Below are 24,432 nucleotides of genomic sequence, written 5' to 3'. Positions count from 1 at the left end.
CAAACCAGTAAAAACCAACCAGCTGGATACCCACATTCCCAGGTACAATGTGAGGACATAACCAGGATATAATTTATCCTCCTGACAAAGAAGCAGTCATTCTTTCATTATTTATGAAATATCTACCAAGTGTTTACTGAAACCAGGTACCATGTAAGGCACTGAGCATACAATGATGAGCAAAAATGAGTTTGTCCCCTTGGTCCCTCCTGTAATAGGGCTTACTAGAATTTTTTTGTGTGTGGGGGGGAGGGAGGAGCAGGAAATCATATAATCACAATATACAAAAAACTGCAACTATCATGACCACTACAACAAAGAGGTATATCATAGTATTCAAGTGTATGATAAGTAAGTTTCACCTACAGAGGTCTGAGAAAGCTCAATGCAGTTATGCTTAAAGGATCTCTGGTAAACAGGAGATGTTTGAGAGAGAGGGAGGAGTATTTACAAAGGTCTATGGTAGAAGGAAATATATATTTAAGAAACTGAAATGAGGACCATGTGCTTGGAACAGGGGGGCCAATTAGGAGGATCTTGTAGGAGTGAAAGTGAAAATATAATTGGATTAGGATGGCAGAAATGAATATAAAAGATTCATGAAACACAATGAGGTGAAAAGCAACAGAATCGTGATGAATAGAATCTGCTACCATTGCGGTGCATCTCTTCATGCACATATTTACTTATAAGGCTATTTTAATAAAATTAAATCATGCTATATATATTGCTCTATTACATACTTCCTTCTACTAATACATTATATATCTTTTCATGTCATCAAAAGTCAAAAAAAAAATACATGGAGACAAATGAAAATGAAAAAGAAAAAGACAAAAAAAACAGCCCAAAATCTTTGGGACATAGCAAAAGCAGTTCTAAGAGGGAAGTTTGTATCAACTCAGGCCTACCTCAAAAAACAAGAAAAATCTCAAATAAACTATCTAACCTTACATATAAAGGAACTAGAAAAAGAAGAACAAAGCCCAAAGCTAGTAGAAGGAATAATAAAGATGAGCAGAAATAAAATAGAACTCAAGAAACAATAAAAAAAAATCAATTAAATCAAGTGCTGGTTCTTTGAAAAGACAAACAAAATTGATAAATGTTTAGCTAGACTCATCTAGATAAAAGAGAGGATTCAAATAAATAAAATCAGAAATGAAGGAGGAGAAATAACAACCAACACCACAGAAATACAAAGGATTACAAGAAGACGCTATGAAAAATTATATGCCAACAAACTGGATAACATAGAAGAAATGGACAACTTCCTAGAAACATACAATCTTCCAAAACTGGAATCAGCAATCAAAAACCTCCAAACAAAGTGCAGGACCAGATGGCTTTCCAGGTGAATTCTATCAAATACTTTGTTTATTTTTTAGAGGGGGGGACGGGCAGAGGAAGAGGGACAGAGATAATCCCAAGTGGGCTCACAACTCAGATCATGACCTGAACAGCAATCAAGAATCAGACGCTTAACTGACTGAGCCACGACCTACCCCTCTACCAAATTTTTTTTTTTTTAAGATTTTATTTATTTATTTGACAGAGAGAGAGACATAGCGAGAGAGGGAACACAAGCAGGGGGAGTGAGAGAGGGAGAAGCAGGCTTCCCGCTGAGCAGGGAGCCCGATGCGGGGCTCAATCCCAGGACCCTGGGATCATGACCTGAGCCGAAGGCAGACGCTTAACGACTGAGCCACCCAGGCACCCCTCTACCAAACATTTAAAAATGAGTTAATACCTATTCATTCGTCTCAAACTATTTCAAAAAACAGAAAAGGAAGGAAAACTTTCAAATTCATTCTATAAGACCAATATTATTCTGATACCAAAATCAAAGACACTAAAAAAAAGAGAGAGAACTACAGCCAATACCCTTGATGAACACAGATGCAAAAATCCTCAATATTAGCAAACCAAATCCAACAATATATTAAAACAATCTTTCACCACAATCAAGTGGGACTTATTCCTAGGATGCCAGGGCGGTTCAATATTTGTCAGTCAATGTGATACATCACATTGAAAAGAGGAAGGACAAAAACCGTATGATTATCTCAGTAGGGGCAGAAAATGCATCTGACAAAATATAATATTCATTCATAATAAAAACTCTCTGCCAAGTGGGTTTAGAGGGAACATACCTTAATAAAGGCCATATTAAGACAAGGATGTCCACTCTCAACACTTTTATTCAACACAGCACCGGAAGTCCTAGCCACAGCAATGAAATAAGAAAAAAAAATAAAAGGCATCCAAATTGGTAGGGAGAAATAAAACTGTCATTATTTGCAGATGACACCATTCTATACATAGAAAACCCTAAGATTCCACCAAAAAAACTATTAGAACATATGAATGAAGCGAAGTTGCAGGATACAAAATTAATATACAGAAATCTGTTGCATTTCTATACACTAATAACAAAGTAATCGAAAGACAAATTACGAAAACAATCCCATTTACAACAGCACCAAAGAGAACAAAATACCTTGGATTAAATTTAACCAAGGAGGTGAAAGACATATTCTGAAATCTCTAAAACACTGATGAAAAAAACTGAAGATGACAAAAACCAATTAAAAGATATTCCATGCTCATGGATTGAAAGAATATTATTAAAATGTCCATACTATCCAAAGCAATCTACAGATTCAATGCAATCTCTATCAAAATACCAATAGCATTTTTCACAGAACTAGAATAATCCTAAAATTTGTATGGAACCACAAAGACCTCAAATAGCCAAAGCAATGTAAGAACAGGGTAGAGGTATCACAATCCCCGATTTCAAAATATACAAAGCTATAGTAATCAAAACAAGATGGTACTAGGGTGCATGGGTGGCTCAGTTGGTTAAGCGTCTGACTCTTGGTTTTGGTTCGGGTTGTGATCTGGGGGTCCTGGGATTGAGCCTGGCATCAGGCTCCATGCTCGGCAGGGAGTCTGCTTGTCCCTCTCCCTCTACTCCTCCCCCTGGCTCCTGCTCTCTGCTCTCTGAAATAAATAAAATCTTTAAAAAAAGCAAGATGACACTGGCACAAAACCAGACACATAGATCAATAGAACAGGATAAGTACCCAGAAATAAACGCACACCTATATGGTCAATTAATCTACCACAAGAGAGACAAGAACATATAATAAAGACAGTCTCTTCAATAAATAATGCTGAGAAAACTGAACAGCTACATGCAACAAAACAAAACTGAACCACTTTCTTACACCATACACGAAAGTCAACTCAAAATGGATTAAACACCTAAATATAAGACCTGAAACCATAAAACTGCATAAAACACCGGCAGTAATCTCTTGAGCACTGGCCTTAGCAATAATTTATGGATATGTCTCCCCAGGCAAAAGTGAAAACTACTGGGACTATACCAAAATAAAAAGCTTTTGCACAGAAAAGGAAACCATCAACAAAACAAAGAGGCAAGCTACCAAAGGGAGATGGTGTTTGCAATAAGGGGTTAATATCCAAAATATATAAAGAACTTATACAACTCAACACCAAAATAAAACAAATAATCCGATAAACAAATGGGCAAAGAACCTGAACACACATTTTTTCAAAAGACGACAGAGATCGCCAACAGACACATGAAAGGAGGCTCAAAACCACTAATCAGGGGAATGCAAATCAAAACCACAAGGAGATGTATCACCTCACACCAGTCAGAATGGCTAGTATCAAAAGATAAGAAATAACAAGTGTCGGCAAGAATGTGGAGAAAAGGGAACCAATGTGTACTGTTTGTTGGTGAGAATATAAATTGGTGCAACTACTGTGGAAAACAGTATGGAGATTCCTCAAAATATTAAAAATAGAAATACCATATGACCCAGTAATTCCACTGGTGGATATTTACCCAAAGAAAACAAAAACACTAATTCAAAAAAATACATGCACCCCTATTTTTATTTCAGCATTATTTACAATAGCCAAGATATGAAGATAACCCAAGTGTCTGCTGACAGATGGGTAAGATGTGATGTATACACACATACACAAATATTAGTCATCAAAAAGAATGGATTCTTAAAAAAAAAAAAAAAAAAAAGAATGGATTCTTGCCATTTATGACAACAGGGATAGACCTAGAGAGTATTACGCTAAGTGAAATACATCAGAGAAAGACAATACGATTTCATTTATACATGGAATCTAAAAAACCAAACTGAACAGACCAAAAAAAAAAAAAACAAAACAAAAAAAACCAGACTCTTAAACACAGAGAACTGGTGGTTGCCAGAAGGGAGCAAAATAGGTGAAGGGGATTAAGATGTACAAACATCCAGTTATAAAGTAAATAAGTCACAGAGAAAAAATACAACATGAGGAACATAGTCAATAATACTGTAATAACAGTGTATGATAACTACACTTATCGTGATGAGCATAAAATAATGTATAGAATTGCTGAATCACCATGCTGTACACCTGAAACTAATATAACAAGGTTTGTCGAATATATTTCAATAATTAAAAAAAAAAAAATGCAGGCATTGGGTGAAAGAAACCCAGTCACCCAGTTTTCACATAAGGCCACAAAACAGAGAAGTCCTGTTACACATCATTTCATCTCCCGGGCTCCAGCAATTCCAGCAACAAAAACCCGTAAGTTAGTGTTAAACAGCAGGTATTTTTCACAAAGAAATGTTACTCACATCCATAACAAATCACACCCCCAGAGCATCCCCAGAAATAAATTCTAAAATAATCACCCAAAGACACTGAGTGCCTACCTCTGTTTCCTTTTCTTCAATAATATTTACAAGTCCTAAGAAAATATTTTGTAGTTTGATCAAAAATGGTTCTGGATAAATTGCCCAATCCTCCCATGCTCTGAAGCAGGTCATTACCCGTTGCTAAATAAATAGGAAAAAGACAACAAATTACTATTTAGGCACTACGTCTCAAACTTCATCTCATGAGAATGGCCATCACAATTTGCTGAATTTTCCTTTAAACCAACATCCTTGACAGAAAATAACTATCAGTATATTTTTAAAAAATCAATGTCACCTTCTAACTAAAAGGGGACAAAATTAGAAATAAATATAATGAAAAAGAAACAGTAACTGTTTTGCTCTTGGCCACCTAAGATCAATGTCCCATAGCACATGAGGCTACATTCTGGGAATAATAGCTTAGAAATTTATGAAAATTGGTATTAAGGTAGTTTCGAACCAAATTCCTTTACGGTCCAATGAAGTACTTTTCTGATTCTGGCTAATACTTTTTCTCTGTCCCATTCCTAAAAACTTTTCTATAAAAATTTGATATATGGTCAAAATTTAAGGTCAAAAAATTTTTAAATGGAGTTTTTTAAATTCCCAGGCTAAAAATTTCCTTAATAGAAGTCTTCCTCCCATGAAAGTAGTATCTATTTATTCCATTACATGCAAGGTATTTTGTTTGGCTTTTCTTAACACTGGTCCACAGCTAAGAGGTTATAAAAAGTAACTGAATATATCTTCTAAACATGAATAACTAAAATTATGTTCCTACTCCTGCCAAATTATATATATCATTCTGAAACAAGTGATGTTCTGAATGTTTTTTGTGAAAAAACAAATAGAACATTTAAATAAAACACTTCAAACTAAAACAAATACCCAACAAAGTAACACTACATATTTCAAACTTGCAGGCATTTTTGATACTGAAGATAAAATGGCAGTAAATGTTAAAGCAATAATTTCTGAAAGATGCATGTTATGTCTTATAATTGTCCTATGTACTTTTCTAAGCGCTCCAATGTGCTTGCCAGCCCCTACCCCCTTTTTCACATTAGGGAAAAAATAAAACAATAAACATACCTTGAAGTTTTCAGACTGTAAATGGCCTTGAATTGTACGATACGTAGCATTGAGGTCTGAAAATATCTGACATAACTTTGTTTCAAAACTGAAATTCAAATAATACATATTTACGATACAATTTATTTTAAAACCCCTATCTACTTCAGCATGCTAGCCAATGAAAACCTCTCTTGAACGTGAAAAAAAAAAACATAAATAATCAAGTAATTCTTTAAAAATCAAGAACTAGGTATCTAAACTCTTAAAACTATAACTGAACGCCTTATTCTGAGTTATCCTCCTGCAAAGAATTAGTTCTCTTCATTAACAAGAAACTTTACATTTAGGATACCTTATGCTACCTAAACTAACCTCTTTGTTTTATAATAGGAAAAGTGACTTATCCAAGGTAAAAAAAAAAAAAAAAAAAAAAAACCCTAATAACAGAGCTAAGATTAGGACCCACATCTCCAAATTTCATTTCGGAGTCAGCTCCTAGAGAAAAGTTTCCCTGATTCATAAAATAAACACCAAAAATGAACTCTAAAGAAGAATTACATATTAATTAGAATAGAGCAACATAGGGGCGCCTGGGTGGCTCAGTCGTTAAGCATCTGCCTTCGGCTCAGGTCATGTTCCCAGGGTCCTGGGATCAAGCCCCACATCGGGCTCCCTGCTCCGCGGGGAGCCTGCTTCTCCCCCTCCCACTGCCCCCGCTTGTGTTCCCTCTCTCGCTATGTCTCTCTCTGTCAAATAAATAAATAAAATCTTTAAAAAAAAAAAAGAATAGAGCAACATAATTTCCTACTGCCTAGGAAAACAACCCAGTGAACTACACCAATACAATGATGATCAAAACAGTTAATGTTCTGTCTTTGGTGGTCTCATACTCTATGCTTGCCATTAGTTCTATTGTTTCAGTTTTTTTACTACGCAAGTGGCTAAATATGCAATAAAAATAAAGTTATTTTTTTAACTCTTAGTTGTTCTAGTATAATTTACCAAGAAACTGATAAGAAAACTTTCTAAACATTTAAAGTGATTTAATGAATGCAACCCAATTTTTTAGAAAATTCTATAAACTACGAAGAAATACAAATTATTTATTACTGAGACTATGAATTAAACAAAACAATCCTCTTTTCTGAATTCCTTACCCTTAATGTTTTATTTCAGGAATATCAGCTTACACCATTATACTTACAATTTTCTATAATATGAAGCATTGGCAACTTTGGCTGAAGAGTTATACAAAACATCAGAAACCAAATATAATCTGGCAATCTAGAATACCAAAAGATAACATAAAAGAGATTAAAAATAAAAACCAGCAGCAAATAATGTATCTAGAAAAAATTCCATATTGAAATGTTTTGCAATCAGTAGCATACGGCTAATGTTTGGCTACAATAATAACAGCTAATTAGAAGAGTTATAAGAAATTCAACATTACCAAAGCCACTACTTTGGCAGGGATAAAATATGTAACTCATTTACATTTCAACCTGTTGATAACCTGTGTACTGATTAACATAAGTTTCCCAAGACAGGAGGAAAATAAGACTGCATGGGAAAGATCTCTTCAGTCAAGTTCTTCCAAACAAAAAAAAAACACCAATGTTCCATAAAGAGAAATCATTCCCATACCTTTTTGGGGAGGGGTGTCTTTAAGATGGACAATGACTCAGTAATGCAATCCACTATTTCTTCAGCAGCTTCAGCATTATTAAGACAGAAAACCATTGCATCTCCAATATCATTCTTCCTTGGAGTTAACCCCCGCAGGATTTCTTCTAATTTGTCCCTCTGTCTGAATACAAAAGTTTTTAACTTATAAATATTTATAGATATAAATTTCAAATGCCATTACAGTTTCTGCTCACAAACTAATTTCTTTAAAACCTATTCGGATAAAATTGTGAAGACTAAATTGTGTTAGGTCTGATTTAAGCCCCCCAAATACATTACATTTCTTTGAAGAGCTTACATGGGAGAAGAATATTTTCTCGTGAATAAAGGATTCCAGTGATTTTTAGTTTACAAATAAAGTAAATTTTAAATTATGGGCATTTTTTTAAGTGTCTGAGAATGTCCCCGGTACTATTATCCCATTATAGTGAAAAATAAAAAGACTTCATGTTTCTCTTTTGAAGAAGTCAGTTACTTTAGCAGTTCTGCATCAGATTAGAAACAGGCTAAAGCAGGTGGTGGCACTCTGTAAAGAATCAGAGAGTAACTACTTTAGGCTTTGCAGGTCATACAGTCTCTAGTAGTTACCTGACTTCACTGCTATTAACACCAAAGCAGCCATAGACAACATAGAAAAGGGGAGGGGAAGCATGACTGTGTTCGAATAAAACTTTGTTTATAAAAAACAGGTGACAGCCAGATTTAGCCTTTAGGCTGAGTTTGCAGACCTGGGCAAAAGTAATGATGAAAATACATCTGCAGAAGCAAATATGCTTCAAATATATATAGCTCTCCATTAGCAAATGCTCTCACAAACAATGCATCAATTCAACTAGTATAAAGATTTAGACTACGCAATGGAGTACATAATCCTATATGCCATAATCTTTTAGCCAATTTTTCCCCATGAGGTATACAGAACTTACTCTTAGTATTTAATAGTTACGTTTCTTTCTTTTTTTTTTTTAAAGATTTTATTTATTTATTTGACAGAGAGAGAGCGAGAGCAGGAACACAAGCAGGGGGAATGGGTGAGGGAGAAGCAGGCTTCTTGCCAAGCAGGGAGCCCGATGTGGGACTCGATCCCAGGACCCTGGGATCATGACCTGAGCCGAAGGCAGACGCTTAACGACTGAGCCACCCAGGCACCCTAGTTATATGTTTCTGCTTCTTAAACCAGACTAACTTCACTGTACCCATACTGACTGAGCACTAATACGTTTTCATGGTGGCGACACATTGCAACTCTTGCGTAAAGACTCTGCATAATCAACCATCTGACTTCACAAAGCTCTACAGTAATTTTTCCTCTTTAATGTTGCATTCAGAGAGGCTAGAATTCCAAGGGTCCCAAGGTAATTTCTGTAAGAATCACAAGTATTCCATTGCTAGAGATTCATTGCTTAAGAGATTATCACTATTTTTTATCAGTAGGAAGAGATAGAGGTCAATAGGACACATACTTATACTTGTCAAGATGTTTAAAATTACAAAACACAAAATGAGAAATGTATTTTAAACATTCACAAGTAAAAGAAAAAACATTTTCTTTTAGGTTAACATCTTAGTAAGATCATTAAAGCAATTATTAAAGCAACTTTTCTGAATATGTAACAGGAAAAGAAAAAATTCTTACTCTTCCTTAAGTGCTCCCTTTTTACTAGGCTCCTCTACAAAAGCTTCTGTTTCTTGCTCTTCTGACATCCCATGCAGGTATGGATTTAATGGTGGTGGTCTCCAAAAAGATCCATTTTTGAACATACGAAAATCTTCTGTCCGCCACTTAGTCGGAGAATCTCCCTAATAAATGTCCAGAATGTTATTAGGTGAAATACCTCAGAGTCGAAATTAACAAAGTAATTGATTCCACTTGCCTGCAGAATAGAATAAAGCTTCCACCTATAGTAAACATGGGCTGGTGTCTGGTTTTCAAATAAGAACCTAAAACAAAACAAACAAAAAAAATATATATTCTTTAACAAAGGAGTGTCTTCAAGTAAATTTAAACAAATGAGAAATACTATTTGCCTATCTCATTTGAAATAAACCAAAAGCAAAGATCCCTGAAGAAAAATCCTCACCCACTGCCTTCTGCCATCTATCCCCTTCCTCAGCCTAGCCCCCACACTGCCTTTGTGACTGACATTGGTACTCAGAAGGTATGTATGCATCTTACTGAGTCTTACAATCAATTTTATTGAATGCTTATATGTCAGATATTATATCTGGCAGTGGATTTTCCCAAGATAGAAATTTCAAAAGCAGTGGTTGTTAAATGACTTAGGAGTGTTAAATGAATGTCTTAGATATATCCGTTCAGAAGATAAGCAATTTTCTGTAGTGCTCTATTGTTCTACTATGAAGGACTCTCACTGAAAAACATAAAAAAAAAGTAGTATTTTCCTCCTAGAGACTGCTAAAAACAATGTTATTTAATTAACTTAAATCAAAATCAGATAGAAAACTGACCCAAGATCCTAGTCTAATTACTAAAACTGCCTTCTCATCCCACTGCAAAAATAACCCCATACTTATAGAACTTTATTCTAGCAAATATTTTTAGCTCCAAAAAATAAGTAAAAAGTATTTTTTAAATGCACACCTGAGGATTAAAAAAAAAATGTGGTATATACATGCAGTGGACTATCACTCAGCTTTAAAAGGTAAGGAAATTCTTACACATGCTTCAACATGGACGAACCCTGAAGACATTATGCTAAATGAAATAAGCGAGTCTCAAAGTACTGAATGAATCCACTTATATGAGGTTAACTAGAGTAAACAAATTCAAAGAAACAGAGAAAGTAGATGGCGGCTACCAGAGGCTGGAGGGCCCAGGGAATGGGGAGTTATTGTTCAAGGGGTACAATTTCAGTTATGGAAGATAAGAAAATTTCTGGAGATAGACAATGGTGGTGGTTTGTACAAAAATGTGAATGCACTTGATGCCACTCAACTGTACATGTTAAAATGGCAAAAACGGTACATTTTCTATTATATGTATATTTTACCACAATAAAAAAAAAAAATGCACACCTGAACATAGGATTGTTGATTTCTCTGTTCATAATCATAGCTTCAAACATTGGCCCTTCACGTACAACAAACTCTATCATTCGATGTATCAGGGCGAGCAAATTCCTACAACAACAACACAGTTAAAGAAAATGGATTCAGACCTACCACTATATAAAACTATACTTGACCTAAGTTACTATAATTGTGCAGAAAAAGATAATTCTGCTGACTAATACAAAATTTTATACCAAAAAAATAACCTGGAGCATATGTTAATGCCTTGTGCATTAAGAGGGAGTGGAACAATGGGGATAGGGGAGTGGGAGGGGAAGGAGAGATGAAGGGAGGGTGGGAAACCACAACACAGCTTCATAGCAATAAAGATTTTTTTCTAAATGCCACTTAATTTTATTTTCCAAATGTAAAACATTAAATTATGAATCACAACTAATTGGAAAGCTGCAAATATATAAAATGAGTAAACTTAGAGCTTACATGTTATCATAGCCATCTAAAAACTTACACACTATCTCAGTTTTAAAAGAAAATATTCCTAAACCAAGCACTTTTGTGGTGGTATTGAAATGTGATATACATGACTATAATTTATAAAAAATGCAAAACTATTTAACAAGTTTAAGGCCTGATTTAATAAAAAAATCCATCCAACTCTTGTGTTTTTCTGGTACACATATAGCAGATGGAGGTTTTATTGAATCTGACCTTTAATGAGGCAACATCCCTTTGGATCACACATCAAACTGGTTCACACAACTCATGACATGTATAATTCTGCCTGCATATTATGACTCAATGAAGCAATTATATTGCCAAAGCCTTAAATGGAGTCCTCTTTCCAAAATATTCCAAAATAAGGGACATGGTGAGATGCCTCTCCCATTTTTTTGTAACAATTACTTTCCAATATTTAAGCCAAGAAGAAACTTGTAACTTTTTTAGTACAATCATTTTATTGGTTGGGCTCATAGAAAATCTTTATTTTTAAAATCTAGGTCCTAAAACTCATGTGATTTAAACACTATTTTAGACATTAATTACAGCATCAAGCATAAATGACTCAGCTTATTATAAGCTGCTTTTGATTTCTCACTTCACCAGTCCCCCAGCATACAGAGTAGGCAAATAGTAATTGGGAAAAGCAAAAGGATATTGGCTCTTGGTACAAGGCACACACTAAATTACACCTTTAGCATTCCCAGCTCAAATTAAGTTCATATAATTGCTAGAATATAAATAAATATATAGTTATAGAATAAGACAGATTTTTTTGGCTCTATAATGCCCTGCTTCAGAGTACATAAACAATAAATTTATCTCATGGTCACTGTAATTATTTCCTCCCATTTCAAACAAACCTACTTATTAAATGGACACTAAAATCTCTATATGGTGAAAAAAAATTTTTTTGACCTCCTCTAGGTCAAAAAAATTATATGAAAGTTTAAATCTTTAATAAAGGGGAAGCTACATATTTAAAACTATTAATTCAACCTCAAATTGTTAAAACAAAAAACCAGAAGCATCACTTAATTTTATATCTAAAAATTATTTTTCTTTCACAGAAGTATTAACTATTCTGCAAATATGCAGTTTTTGTTATCCAAATGACAATGTATTCTCAGCATCCATATAGTTAATGATATTATTTGGAAGGAAGGGAGATAATGTAAAGTTATGATTCAGTTCCAAAACTCCCACTGGTATGTGTCAAATTAAAGTGAAGGGAAATTTTATGTAAATATCATAATATATAAAATCAATTACTGGGGGGACAAATACTATACATCCAGAAACTTGTATGACTTAAGTCAAATGCAACTTGACTTGAATATTATTAAATGAAAAGTGGTTTAGCAAGTTTAAAACAAAGGATTTACTGTAATGGTGAGTTAAGACTTTTCAACAAAATGTATACTCAAAATTTAGTTTAGAAATAAGCTGAGCCACATGTAAAGCTACTACTGGAATATGCTTTTTGAATGCTACAAAAATACTTTCCTGTGAATGCTTTATCAGTGGAAAAATAACCCACTATAGTTTTAAACAGGCTTGTAAACTGATAACATGTATTTTTAGAAAATTTAAAGTTTAAAGTTTTAAAATATTTCATGTGATTATTTAAAATCAAAATCTGACAATTAGTTGTTGCTAAGCTGAATTCAAGATTATTAAAGAATTGCAATCACACTTTTTCCCTAAAGATGGTGTATTTAACATTTTTAAAAGGGTGACTTTTCTATCAGAATGAAACAGTGTAGTACAAAAAGATGATATATTTTAAAGTGCATTATTTTATTTTAAAATGGCAATTATCTTACTCTGGGCAACAATAACAAAAAAAAAACAAAAATTGTCTCTCAGTTATAATAAAACCACATTTATTGGAGTCGATCGTACCAATGTCTGGTCAAAAACTGTATACTTTCCCAATCCATCCCATGATGTTTTCCTGGTCCCCCGCTGCCGCAGACAGTTCAGCTGGTGTTGCTCACCAAGGCCAATGTCAAAGAGAATTTGGTATTCTTTTGTGTTCATTTATTATTCAACCAGTGTTGTGTTCCTGTGTTTGGGAAAAGGCTTAGCTTGACTGAGCAAGAGCATACCTAGAGCATGAATTCTTCTGCTTTATCATTATGTTGAAAAAGAAAAAAAAGGAAGAAAGGAAAAGAAAAGAATTCCAAACACCTTTGTCACCATGAAAAAAATTTCTAGTATGTTGAGTGTTCATGAAAATAACAGGAATTCCTAATCAATTAGAAAAAAACAAAGCTATGCCCTTCAGTAAGGGGAACTCAAACTAAGGTTGCATATTAAACACAGATCATTCAGGAACCAAAAGAAAAAAACAGATTGGGTCAAACTGTAACATTATATACAATTTAAAATACATTTAAAACACCTATTTTCCCATCACAATATTATTAAACTAACAACTCCAGATTAAATGTATCAAACACATTCTAACTACTAAAACTATAAAATGCCCTACTTTGTTAACAATAAAAACAAAAAGATAATGACATAAAATTGCAAAGTATACTAAAGTTAGTCACATATCCCCCCCAAAAAGTACTGGGAAGGAACCATTGCTCAGTCAAGATATTACCTTTTCCTCAACACCATTTTTTTTTTTAATTCAGAAGGGGATATTGTCTATATTTAGATCAGTAATAATAAAGAAAAACATGTACCTTTCTGTTGGGATAACCACTTTGACTATGGCTTGCGACAGAGTCTGTATATGAAGTCACATCAGATAATAAACATAGAATATGTGAGTATTGTTAACAAGTAACAAGCAAAAATATACATAATGCATTGAAAACACTACACATCTAATCACAAGTTTTGCAGGCAATCACTGCATTTGAAGTAATTATACACTAAGCAATTACATAAATGCAAATGGATGTGTTCAGTGAACAATAAATGTTCACCAAATGCAAAGAATCAGAACATTCCTGCCAGAATGCACATCAATGCACTGAAATAGGTACTACACTGAGAATTATCAGATAAAGATTTTAATTTGTGAAATAATTAACTGTTTGCCTCTGACCATACAGTTTGCTACTTTGTTCCCAAGCCTTTAAAACCAGCCCTGTCATTTTAAGTGTAATTATTTCATAATAGAACCAACAAATTCTTATAAACTTGAAATTAAGTTGGTTTTATGTTTAATAAAAAGAAAATACTCACCCTTTGCCTTTACTAGAGTAGTTAACTGCTTTTTTAAAAACCACATATGCTCTCAAATACTCTAATACCTCAGATCTTGAGAACTAAGTTAGCTAGCAGCCATCCAAACAGTTTAACTATTTAGGTCTTTCTAATTGAAAAGTCACTTAACCAAATACAAAGTAACACTTTCTCAGAACAAAGTAAATTTAGATACTGCACTTTAGCAAACCTGGATACAACAGTGGACAAAGAGAAAAAAAACCTAAGTGGTCAAAAAAGGAATGGTAGCCACAAATAAAAATATGACCTAGTATTTCAATACAGGGTTTCCATGGGCTAAGGCAGGGAACACATCTACTTATTTAAGAGTTGTCAAACAGAATTACACACACATTTTCTATAAAATTATTGAAAAGAAATACTACCACAGATTTAGTATTTACAAATTAGATGCGGCCCTATGTACATTTTTTAAATTACCTTCTCAAAATCCTCCTTGTTTTTAGGTGGCGGTAACATTGGAGCATTAGGGTTTTTTAACCTCTCTCTAGGCTGCGCATTAAAAGGCAGTCCTGATGGAGGTGGGGGAAGCGTATGTTCCATCATAGAGGGCGGAATGTATATTGGATGTGGAGGAATAGGCACAGCTTTACCCCAACCTAACTTCATTTCAAAAGACATAATCATCTTTCCTGCAAAGAAGAAAAGAAAGGTCACCCTGGTAATTCTCAAAACAAAAGATCTCTGTTAATTTGAATTAATTTCCATGTTTAACCTTTCCATTTCTGGTCCATTTTTTCCCTAGAGTTTTTATACTTTTCAGACCAGAAAAAAAGTCTGAATTCTATAGTAGACAGTAAAAAACTTTACCATTTAAATTTTTTAAAGCTCTTTCAGCATCTCTTCTATTCATAAAGGCCACAAAGCCACAATTTCTCTCTCTTGCTCTTTCTTCATCAGTTCTAGGCCACATAATTTTCACACTGGCTAATGGTCCAAATCTTCCAAATTCTTGACAAAGCATTTCTTCATTCATCTATTAAAAGGCATAAAAATGTATAAATAGATAAATAAATAAATATAAAAGGCATAAGAGTTTTTTCGGCATGCAGAAAAAAGGAGGGAAGAAGTCTGTGACAGAGAGCAAATTTTTACAAAATGAACAGTGAGTCCTATTAATGCTACAAGTTTCCATTCAAGTACTAGGACCCTAAATAGGACAATCTTGCCCTCAGGGGACATTCACAAATCTTTTCATACCAGAAACACAAGTAAGTGGTCAGGGTGAAGAGGCTGGGTGGCTAAAGAAAAGCACACCTCTATCTCCCCTGCTGTTCCTTTTGAGATCCTGCATCTAAAATAAGCTGTTCTTCGGCAGTGGTTTGTTTAGACATTTAGCAACTTTTTTCAGTCAGCTCTGATATCACATTTAAGGCAAGGAGAAAGTACATGTTGGTGATGAAAGAAAAAAAAAAGCATCTAATCACTTTTTCTTTTTCCAGCACCCAATGTAATTAAGAAGAGAGAAAAAGAGAAAATGGTAAATATACAATGAGGTCCAAAACATAATTTTGGGCGCCTGGGTGGCTCAGTCGGTTGGGCGTCTACCTTCGGCTCAGGTCATAATCCCAGAGTCCTGGGATGGAGTCCCACATCGGGCTCCCTGCTCAGTGGGGAGCCTGCTTCTCCCTCTCCCTCTGCCCCTCCCCCACTGCTTGTGCACTCTCTCTCTCTAATAAAATCTTTAAAAAAAAAAAAACATAATTTTTTAAAAGAGCATATAACATATAACTACCATTATATTCCTCATAACACAAGTAACACTGAAGTGAGGAAAAGAATTCACAAATTACTAATTTGCTATCATGAAGAGAAAACAGAAAAAGGATGTCCATTAAGGAAGTAAGCTATGCACAAGAGGGTAGTCTCAAAAGAACACTGTTCACCACTGGTCAAATCCTGATTTGATAAATAATAAAATCAGTACACATAAAATGATAAAATATCTTAATATTTCAAATTAAGATAGTCAAGTTACAGAAAGAGGAGATAAGTCCTTAAGAATTGTCGCAAGACAATTCAGCCCATACCAGTAAGGCTCAATTTTATAAGATAATTTTAGAGACTTCAATAGTCTCTAGGTTCCTTCAAATTTGCTTACTTCAGATTCTTGACTTTATTTTTTGTTGACAAAGCAATTTTCTTCCATAATTATAAAGAATATGAGCCAACGTTCACCTAACTCTTCTAATATTACCTGTGGATTAATGTTTCCAAGATATAAATTAGTAGTGCTTGGATCCCCTACATCATGTGAGCCAGGTGCATAATCATCAAGAACTAGGATAAAGAGGGGAAAAAAAAATTATAACCTGCATAATACAAAGTTTGAAAAATTTCTATTAATTAAAAAAAGCAAAAAACTGTATTACCACCAGATGATCTATTTCTTCTTGAAGGCGCATCCACTTTAAAAGGGGAAAAAGAAAACAATTCTTAGTTTTTAGAATAGTTAATCACAATATAAACATTAAAATAAATGCCACTTACTAGAACGACGCTGACCATCAGAATCTGACTGAGGAGGCTCAAATCGGCTTAACCTGCCTTTTGTTTTATGTCTCTCATCACGCTCTTCCTGAATTCTGTTGAAAATATTTATAATCACTAATAACGAGGCAAAAGTTGTTCATTCACATTTATTAATACAGTTTATCCAGGTACTATGTTCATATAACTTGAAATATTTGTGAGTAATTAAATGCCAGTACTAACAACCAAGATTAGAGAGTTCCTCAGCTATAACAGTCATAAGCAAATTTCTGACATGTCCAATGCAAGCATTAGAGTACGAAGCTCACTTCTAAGGTGAGGAGGAAATCCAACATCAAAACCAATGAATTTGTCCTTTCTTGGTTAAGTCTGCTCACTCCTCACCCCTATCTCAGTGACTACATTGTTTCCACTGCAAACAGGACTCCGGACATTAGATAAATCAATTGAATTGCATCCATATTATGCTACCAACCTAGATGCTGGATGAAATGCTAAATCATCTTCAAGCATACCCTAAAAAAAAATCACTATCATACTTAAAACAACCTCATCATAGGTAAGGCAGTTAGTGATAACCAGGACACTACGTTCTTCATACCTGCATCTGTACGTATCAGCTCAATATACCTATGACAGCCATTCTCCACACTATAAAACTTACTGTTTCAATTCTTCTTTGAAGAGTTCCAAATTGCTTTTTTTCTTTTCTTTCTCCCCTTTCTTCAGCGGCTATGAAGGATATGACAAGTTATACTTCAAACAAAACACGGTAAAACAAAACTAATGGTTCAATAATCAGATCATTTTAAGTAATTTTTATTTTAGTGCCAATTATGTTCTAATTATTCAAATTAAAAAGAATGCTTCTGTTCTCACTACACTTCCTTCCTGATCTCTGGAATTAAGAATTTAACAATTTGATTATTAAAGCAATTAAAGAAAATGACAAGCAGTGGTCTTAAAGTAAAGGAACCACAAACTTTATCTTCCAAAAGCCTGTGATACTTAGGCCTGAATACTGTTGTGAGGGCAACAGGGAGCAAAACTAATGAACATAAAGTAACTGAACTGCCAAGTAACTGCCATGAGCAACTACCAAAAAAATGCACTTCTTCAAAACAGTCACCTTAGGAGGACCATGAATTATTGAAATAATCAGTAACATCTTTGGAACTCCTCTTTTAAAACTGCTTTTGAAATCCCTCTCTTAAAAGTGCCAAAATAATTCAATGGGGAAAAATAAGTCTTTTTTCACAAATAGTGCGAGAACAAGTGAATATCCACATGCAAGAAAAAGTGAAGTTGGACCTCTTCTTCACACCACACACAAAAATTAACTCAAATGGCTCACATACCTAAATTTAACCACTAAAACTATAAAACTCTAAGAGAAAAACATAGGAATAAATCTTCACGACTTTTGAATGAGGCAATGGCTTCTTAGATATGACATCAAAAGCACAAGTGACCTAAGAAAAAGCTGATAAATTCTACTTCATCACAATTAAAAACTTTTGTGTTTCAAAGGGTACTATCAATAAAGGACAAAGACAACGCAGAGAATGGGAGAAAACATGTGCAAATCACATAGCTGATAAAAGACTTGACTCCAGGAAGTGTAAAATACTCTTACAACTTAACAATGAAAAGACAACAAATAGACCAATTAAAAAATGCGCCAAGGATCTGAAAGACGTTTCTCCACAGAAGACTACAAATGGATGATAAACACATAAAAAAGATGCTCCACATCATTAGGGAAGTGCAAATCAAAACCACAATTAGGTACAACTTCACACCCACTAAGATGACTACAATTTTAAAAATAGACAATTTTAGGGGCGTCTGGGTGGCTCAGTCGGTTAAGCAGCTGCCCTTGGCTCAGGTCATGAATCCCAGGATCCAGGGATTGAGCCCCGAATCGGGCTCCCTGCTCAGCAGACAGCCTGCGTCTCCCTCTCCCTCTGCCTGCCACTGCCTACTTGTGCTCTCTCTCTCTCCTTCTCTCTGTCAAATAAATAAATCTAAAAGAAAAAAAAAAGACAATTTTAACAAGTGTTGGTAAAAACGTGTTAAAATTAGAACCCTCATACAATGCTGATGGGACTGTAAAATGGTACAGCTAATCTAGAAAAGAGTTTTGGCAGTTTCTTAAAAGGTTAAACAAATAGTTGCCATATGACCCAGCAATTCCACTTCTAGGTATATATGAGAGAACTGAATGCACAAGTCCATAAAAAAAGCCTACGCACAAATGTGTAGCAACACTACTCATAATGGCTAAAAAGTGGAGACAACCCAAGTATCAAGTAATAGATGGATAAACAGTATGTGCTATACCCATAAAATAGAATATTATTCAACTATAAAAAAGAATGAAGTATCAGTATGTGCTGGAATACAGATGAACCTTGAAATATTATGCTAAGTAAAGAAGCCAGAAACAAAAGGCCACATGTTGTATGATTCCATCTGCATGAAATGTCCTAAACAGGCAAATCCAAACAGACAAAAAGTAGATTAGTGGTTGCCAGGGCTAGGGCATGACTAAAAGTAGGTGTCAGGTTTCTTTTTGGGGTAATAAAAATGTTCTGAAATTAGAGATTAGTGATTGTTGCATAACTGTGAATACATTTTAAAAACTAATTGTGTACTTTAAAAGAGTAAATTTTAGGGTATGTGCATTACATCTCAAGAAAACTGCTTTTTTCCATTGCACTGCTTTCAGAGCTATTTGAAAAGTCAGTCTCACCGTTCAGTGAAATCATACTTCTTCAAGTGTGGCTCCAAATGACATGACCCACATCTACCTTCCAACCCCATGAAAAATCCCATCAAAAAATAAATTTTCTAACACTGAGAATATTTAAAAGAAAGTACCACTAGTTGACGGTAATTCCAAATTAATTCCAAAAATGTTCTAGGCAAAAGATACATTACTGGAATACATACAGTCTTCCAAGGTAACTGCCACTACACTTGCTGCTATTATTTAAATACCTCAGTTCAGAATTGCTTAAAAAGACAATCCCATTATTTTATATTTACACCTAAAATATAGTCAACTTTTTACTTGTAGTATACTATGAATATAACAACACCAAAGGTTCATTGCTCAAAGAACATAAAAAAAACACTGTCTACATGTCCTACTCTAATTATAAACTAAACACCAAAACTCAACATCTACTCCCAAAATAATTAAAAACAAGAAACCAAAGTCCTGCTTACAGTGGAAGTAGTGAAATATCATTGGCAGTATCATCTCGGAACATAAAAAGTCACTTATTTGGGTATGACTTACAGGTTTTTTGGTTTCTATCACAAGAAGAGATGGTGGTCTTTCATTGGATGACTGATTTGGAGGATTTTTCTGATCTGCAAATCTTGAAGATGGCTTATAAATTTTACCTCTTTTTTCATCTGTTTCATGTTCCTCTGAAATTTAAAATAGTAAGTTTCAAAACTAATTTTCAAAAATAATTTCATATTATTTGATTTTTTATTTGAAAATAAACATAAATTAGTAAAATGCTTTTAGCACTAAGATATATCACTACTGACAAAATATGAAGTTAAATTCCTATTACCACCTTACTCTCCAAAATACTAGTCATTTTATAGTAAAACTATGAAACATATTAAAATTTTTGCAAAGTGTTATGCTGTATTCAACGTTGAAAGGTACTATTTTTTAAATTTATTTGGCTCCAATTTATGATTAATCCACATCTGGCCATTTAAGCTGCTAATTAATAATTAATATCAACACTAGAGGGTGCTGGTAGAAAGGAAATGTGACATTCAAAGCCACCAAACATCTTTCATAATTACCTACAATTATTCTACCAAGACTTTTGGGGTTTGCTCAAGGACTATAATATTCACACTAACCTTTAGCTGCATTAACAACACCTCCACGCACAAATGTCTTCACTTTATTACCATCACTTCCTTCAAAAGCGGCAAGAAATTCCTCATAAATCTCAGCAGCTGCCTTTTCATCTTCCTAAATACACATGAAAATACTACTACTTCATATGAAAAATATTATTGTACATAGGGCGAAATTCATTAAGGAATAATGTAAACAAAACCTTTCTCTTCGCTAGCAAAAGCAGGTTTGGCAGTCCTAATAGGTAATATCTAATCTTTAGTAGATATTAGATACTAATTAACATTGAAACTAAGACTTTGATCCTCTACTGGCAATTTGTGGAACTAGAAATTCTGGATCCACTAAGTAAATTTAGAGACATTAAGAGTCAAAATACACTATCCTATTAATGTTTTTGATGTTTCCAAAGCATGATGATTTAATTCAGTGATTATAAAGATTTCCTTCACAAACCACAGACATGAGTATTAGAAGATGAAGCAGCAATAACTCCACAGCTGGCATTAGAAAAAAAGCTCCAAAGAACCTTGACAATTTCAATTATAACTCTTCACAATGTCCCCAAAACATGTATGCATAGAAGGCCAATGGAACAGAACAGAAAACAGAGAAATAAATCCAGTAACACTTGGAAATTTAGTATTCAATAAAAGAAGCATCTCAAATCAATGGAGAATAGATCAACTTTTCAATGAATGATGTCGGGATAACTATTTGAAAAAAAGACAAAAGTGAACCAATTCTTCACATCATATACCAGGAGAAACTGCAAATGAATCATATTTAATTTTTTTTTAAATGAAACTATTTAAGGGATGCCTGGGTGGCTCAGCGGGGAGCCTGCTTCTCCCTCTGACCCTCTCCCCTCTCATGCTGTTTCTCTCTCTCTCTCTCTCTCTCTCTCTCTCTCTCAAATAAATAAATAAATAAATAAAATCTTAAAAAAAAAAAAAAGAAAGAGAGAGTCTGAGTGGCTCAGTCGTTAAGCGTCTGCCTTCAGCTCGGGTCATGATCACAAGAGTCCTGAGATCGAGGCCCACATCGGGCTCTCTGCTCAGCGGGAAGCCTGCTTCTCCCTCTCCCAATCCCCCTGCTTGTGTTCCCTCTCTGTCTCTCTCTCTGTCAAATAAACAAATAAAGTATTTTAAAAAAGAAAAAGAAAAAACATGAGGAAATTCCTTTACAAGCTGGGAGTAAGAAAAACACTGAAAACTAGAAATCATAAAGACAGACTGATAAATCTGATTACATAACAATAAACAGTTTCTGGATGGAAAAAACACCAGAAGCAAAATAAAAAGACAATCGACACACTGGGAAAAAACACTGCACCTTGTGTCATAGACAGTGTTAATATACTTAATATGCAAAGTTTCTAAAAAATAGAGATAAACTACTAATTTCTAGAAAAATTGGTTTAGATGTAAGAAGACAGCTCACAGAAACAAACTCAAAAGCTTTTGTGTAACCTTTTACACAAAACGTAAAAGTAAAGTAAGCTTTTTCAACCTTACTTACAAGAGAAATGCAAATTTAAAACTACACTGAGATACCATTTTTCACTGAGCAGATTGGCAAAACTTCAAAAACATCCTCTGTTGGCAAGGCTATAGGGAAACAACCTCTCGTACATTAATGAGAGAGATGTGAAATGTCCCTGCCCTTATAGAGAGCAATTTGACAATATCCAACAGAGCTACATTTATGCATTTACCATTCAATCCAGTAATCTCACCTACAGGAATATATCCCAAAGATAAACTAGCAAAAAAACTATATGCATAACACTATCCATTAACAGCACAATCTGAAACGGCAAAAGACCAAAACAAAAATGCCCTCAACAGAATTTTAGTGAATAACTACTGTATGTCTACACAGCTATTTAAAAAAACAAGGAATAGGGGCGCCTGGGTGGCTCAGTCGTTAAACGTCTGCCTTCGGCTCAGGTCATGATCCCAGGGTCCTGGGATCGAGCCCCGCATTGGGCTCCCTGCTCCACGGGAAGCCTGCTTCTCCCTCTCCCACTCCCCCTGCTTGTGTTCCCTCTCTCACTGTGTCTCTCTCTGTCAAATAAATAAATAAAATCTTTAAAAACAAAACAAAGACTATCTCATTATACCTGCAGTAATCTCTGAGATATAATGTTAAGTGTAAAAAGCAAGATGGAGAAAAGCACACTGTATATAGCCTATTACTGATCACTTAAGAGAGAGGAGTACAATATATATTTACACACTTGCTTATACAAAAAGAAGAGGCCAGAAAATAACTAAATCTTACATAGAAGAAGCAGTGGCGGGAACAGGGATACAAACCTCTAAATATACCTTGTGTTACAGATGTGACTTGGTGGTGGGAGCTGAAAATATCCCGGTCAAGAATCTTTGAAAAGCATTTCCCTACTGCCCATACACTTATTTAGACACATTTCCAAGGATAACTCAAAATACAATTTAAATATTACCTTTTTCTTTAATTCTTCTTGTTCCTTCTTACTTAAAGTTCGCTTAGCTGTACTCATTTTTCCAATACTGAATGCTTTCAGTTTGTTTTCTAGAAGAGGCTATGAAAAGAAATAAAAAGCATACCTTTACATACATTCTTAATACTATCTAACTCAACTGGTACAGCTTAACTGATAACCAAGTCGTCAGATTAGATGACTTTTAAAAAGAAATTTCACCATAAAGCAGAAAAGCTGAGGCTACTCTTAAGCATCAAGTGCCTACCATGGGCTTGATTCTGATTTAAGTATTCCTTAAGGAATGTCTTCACTTGCTAATTCAAGGTCAATAACATAAAAAAGCCATTTTCTTTAAAAAAAAAAAAAAAGTGAAAAAGCAGAGAGAGATGCCAAGGCTTAGAACTCATTCAATCGACTTGCTGGCAGCAAGAATAAAAGCAGTTGAGAAAAAGTACAGATGGTTCTGAGCAAAAGAAGCAGTGAGGGAAAACATTCAAATGGGAGAAGGCAGCATATATTTCCAAAGTTCAGTAGCAGAAATCTAAATACCATCTATAACCTCCATTTCAGGTCCTACAAATCACATCACTTCCTTCTATAATTCAGTAAATAAACTCATTCTTCATCAATAATACTGATGTTTAGGAACATAATAATAGTATTTCAGGTTACAGCAGAAGTAAAATCATCTACAGATCTTTAGTTGTTCAGTTATTCATTTAAATGTTAGATTTTGATTCATAAACTTAAAAGACAGTAATGTCTATTAAATACGACCTAAAATATTAATCTGTAATTGAAATCCGAAGGTTTCGCTCTTGCCTACCAAAATGAGAAGTTAACCAATTACAAATTAGACTTTATCAATCCCCTGGTTATAAATAGGCTTGCCCCTGAAAGAAGCAGAATAGAAGAGTAATACTGCTACAAATTATTTTAAAGTTACATTAAAATCACTTTGAAAAAATAAAAGTTTATAACCCAAAAGTCAAATGAGGTTTCAGGAATAGATTCAAAGTAAAGCATCTTTGGTTTTAATTTTAAAAGTTTAAACAAATGGTAAAATTACATATAAATTCAATGAAAAACATAATTTTACAAAACAAAATCAGAAGGGCTCAAATTTTATTTATATCCTAAGAGCTAAACCTACACACCACAGAGAAAAATGGTTAAGGGAATTATAGAATGTCTACACAAAGAAATATAATCATCCATTAAAAAGTTCCACAGAATTTTTGCTAAAATTAAAAAAATTAGAACTGAAAACAGAGTATTTTAAA

General features: G+C 34.2%; 1 protein-coding gene across 3 annotated transcripts in view; it reads right to left on the bottom strand.

Moving 5' to 3' along the window:
• The window catches only part of U2SURP (U2 snRNP associated SURP domain containing), a 54,992-nt gene that overhangs the window by 17,561 nt on the left and 12,999 nt on the right, over positions 1-24,432 (bottom strand). The window contains exons 4-20 of one of the 3 annotated variants that reach the window (XM_034996296.1): positions 23,150-23,248; positions 20,679-20,793; positions 20,089-20,222; positions 17,446-17,513; positions 16,779-16,873; positions 16,661-16,696; positions 16,486-16,568; positions 15,099-15,264; positions 14,709-14,920; positions 13,739-13,782; positions 10,545-10,649; positions 9,383-9,449; positions 9,145-9,308; positions 7,467-7,629; positions 7,024-7,103; positions 5,838-5,925; positions 4,761-4,883 (exon numbers count right to left, since the gene is read on the bottom strand). In XM_034996296.1, coding sequence (XP_034852187.1) covers positions 4,761-4,883; positions 5,838-5,925; positions 7,024-7,103; positions 7,467-7,629; positions 9,145-9,308; positions 9,383-9,449; positions 10,545-10,649; positions 13,739-13,782; positions 14,709-14,920; positions 15,099-15,264; positions 16,486-16,568; positions 16,661-16,696; positions 16,779-16,873; positions 17,446-17,513; positions 20,089-20,222; positions 20,679-20,793; positions 23,150-23,248 — 1,842 coding nt within the window. Of the gene's footprint in view, positions 1-4,760; positions 4,884-5,837; positions 5,926-7,023; positions 7,104-7,466; positions 7,630-9,144; positions 9,309-9,382; positions 9,450-10,544; positions 10,650-13,738; positions 13,783-14,708; positions 14,921-15,098; positions 15,265-16,485; positions 16,569-16,660; positions 16,697-16,778; positions 16,874-17,445; positions 17,514-20,088; positions 20,223-20,678; positions 20,794-23,149; positions 23,249-24,432 lie in introns of those variants that run through there. The other 2 variants (XM_034996307.1, XM_034996316.1) reach the window with 2 other exon arrangements.

Source organism: Mirounga leonina, unplaced genomic scaffold, assembly GCF_011800145.1.
Source record: "Mirounga leonina isolate KUSES-001 unplaced genomic scaffold, KU_Mleo_1.0 Mir_115, whole genome shotgun sequence".
Lineage (NCBI taxonomy): Eukaryota > Metazoa > Chordata > Mammalia > Carnivora > Phocidae > Mirounga > Mirounga leonina.
Note: the sequence above shows the minus strand (reverse complement) of the source record. Positions and strands in the feature narration are given on the sequence as shown.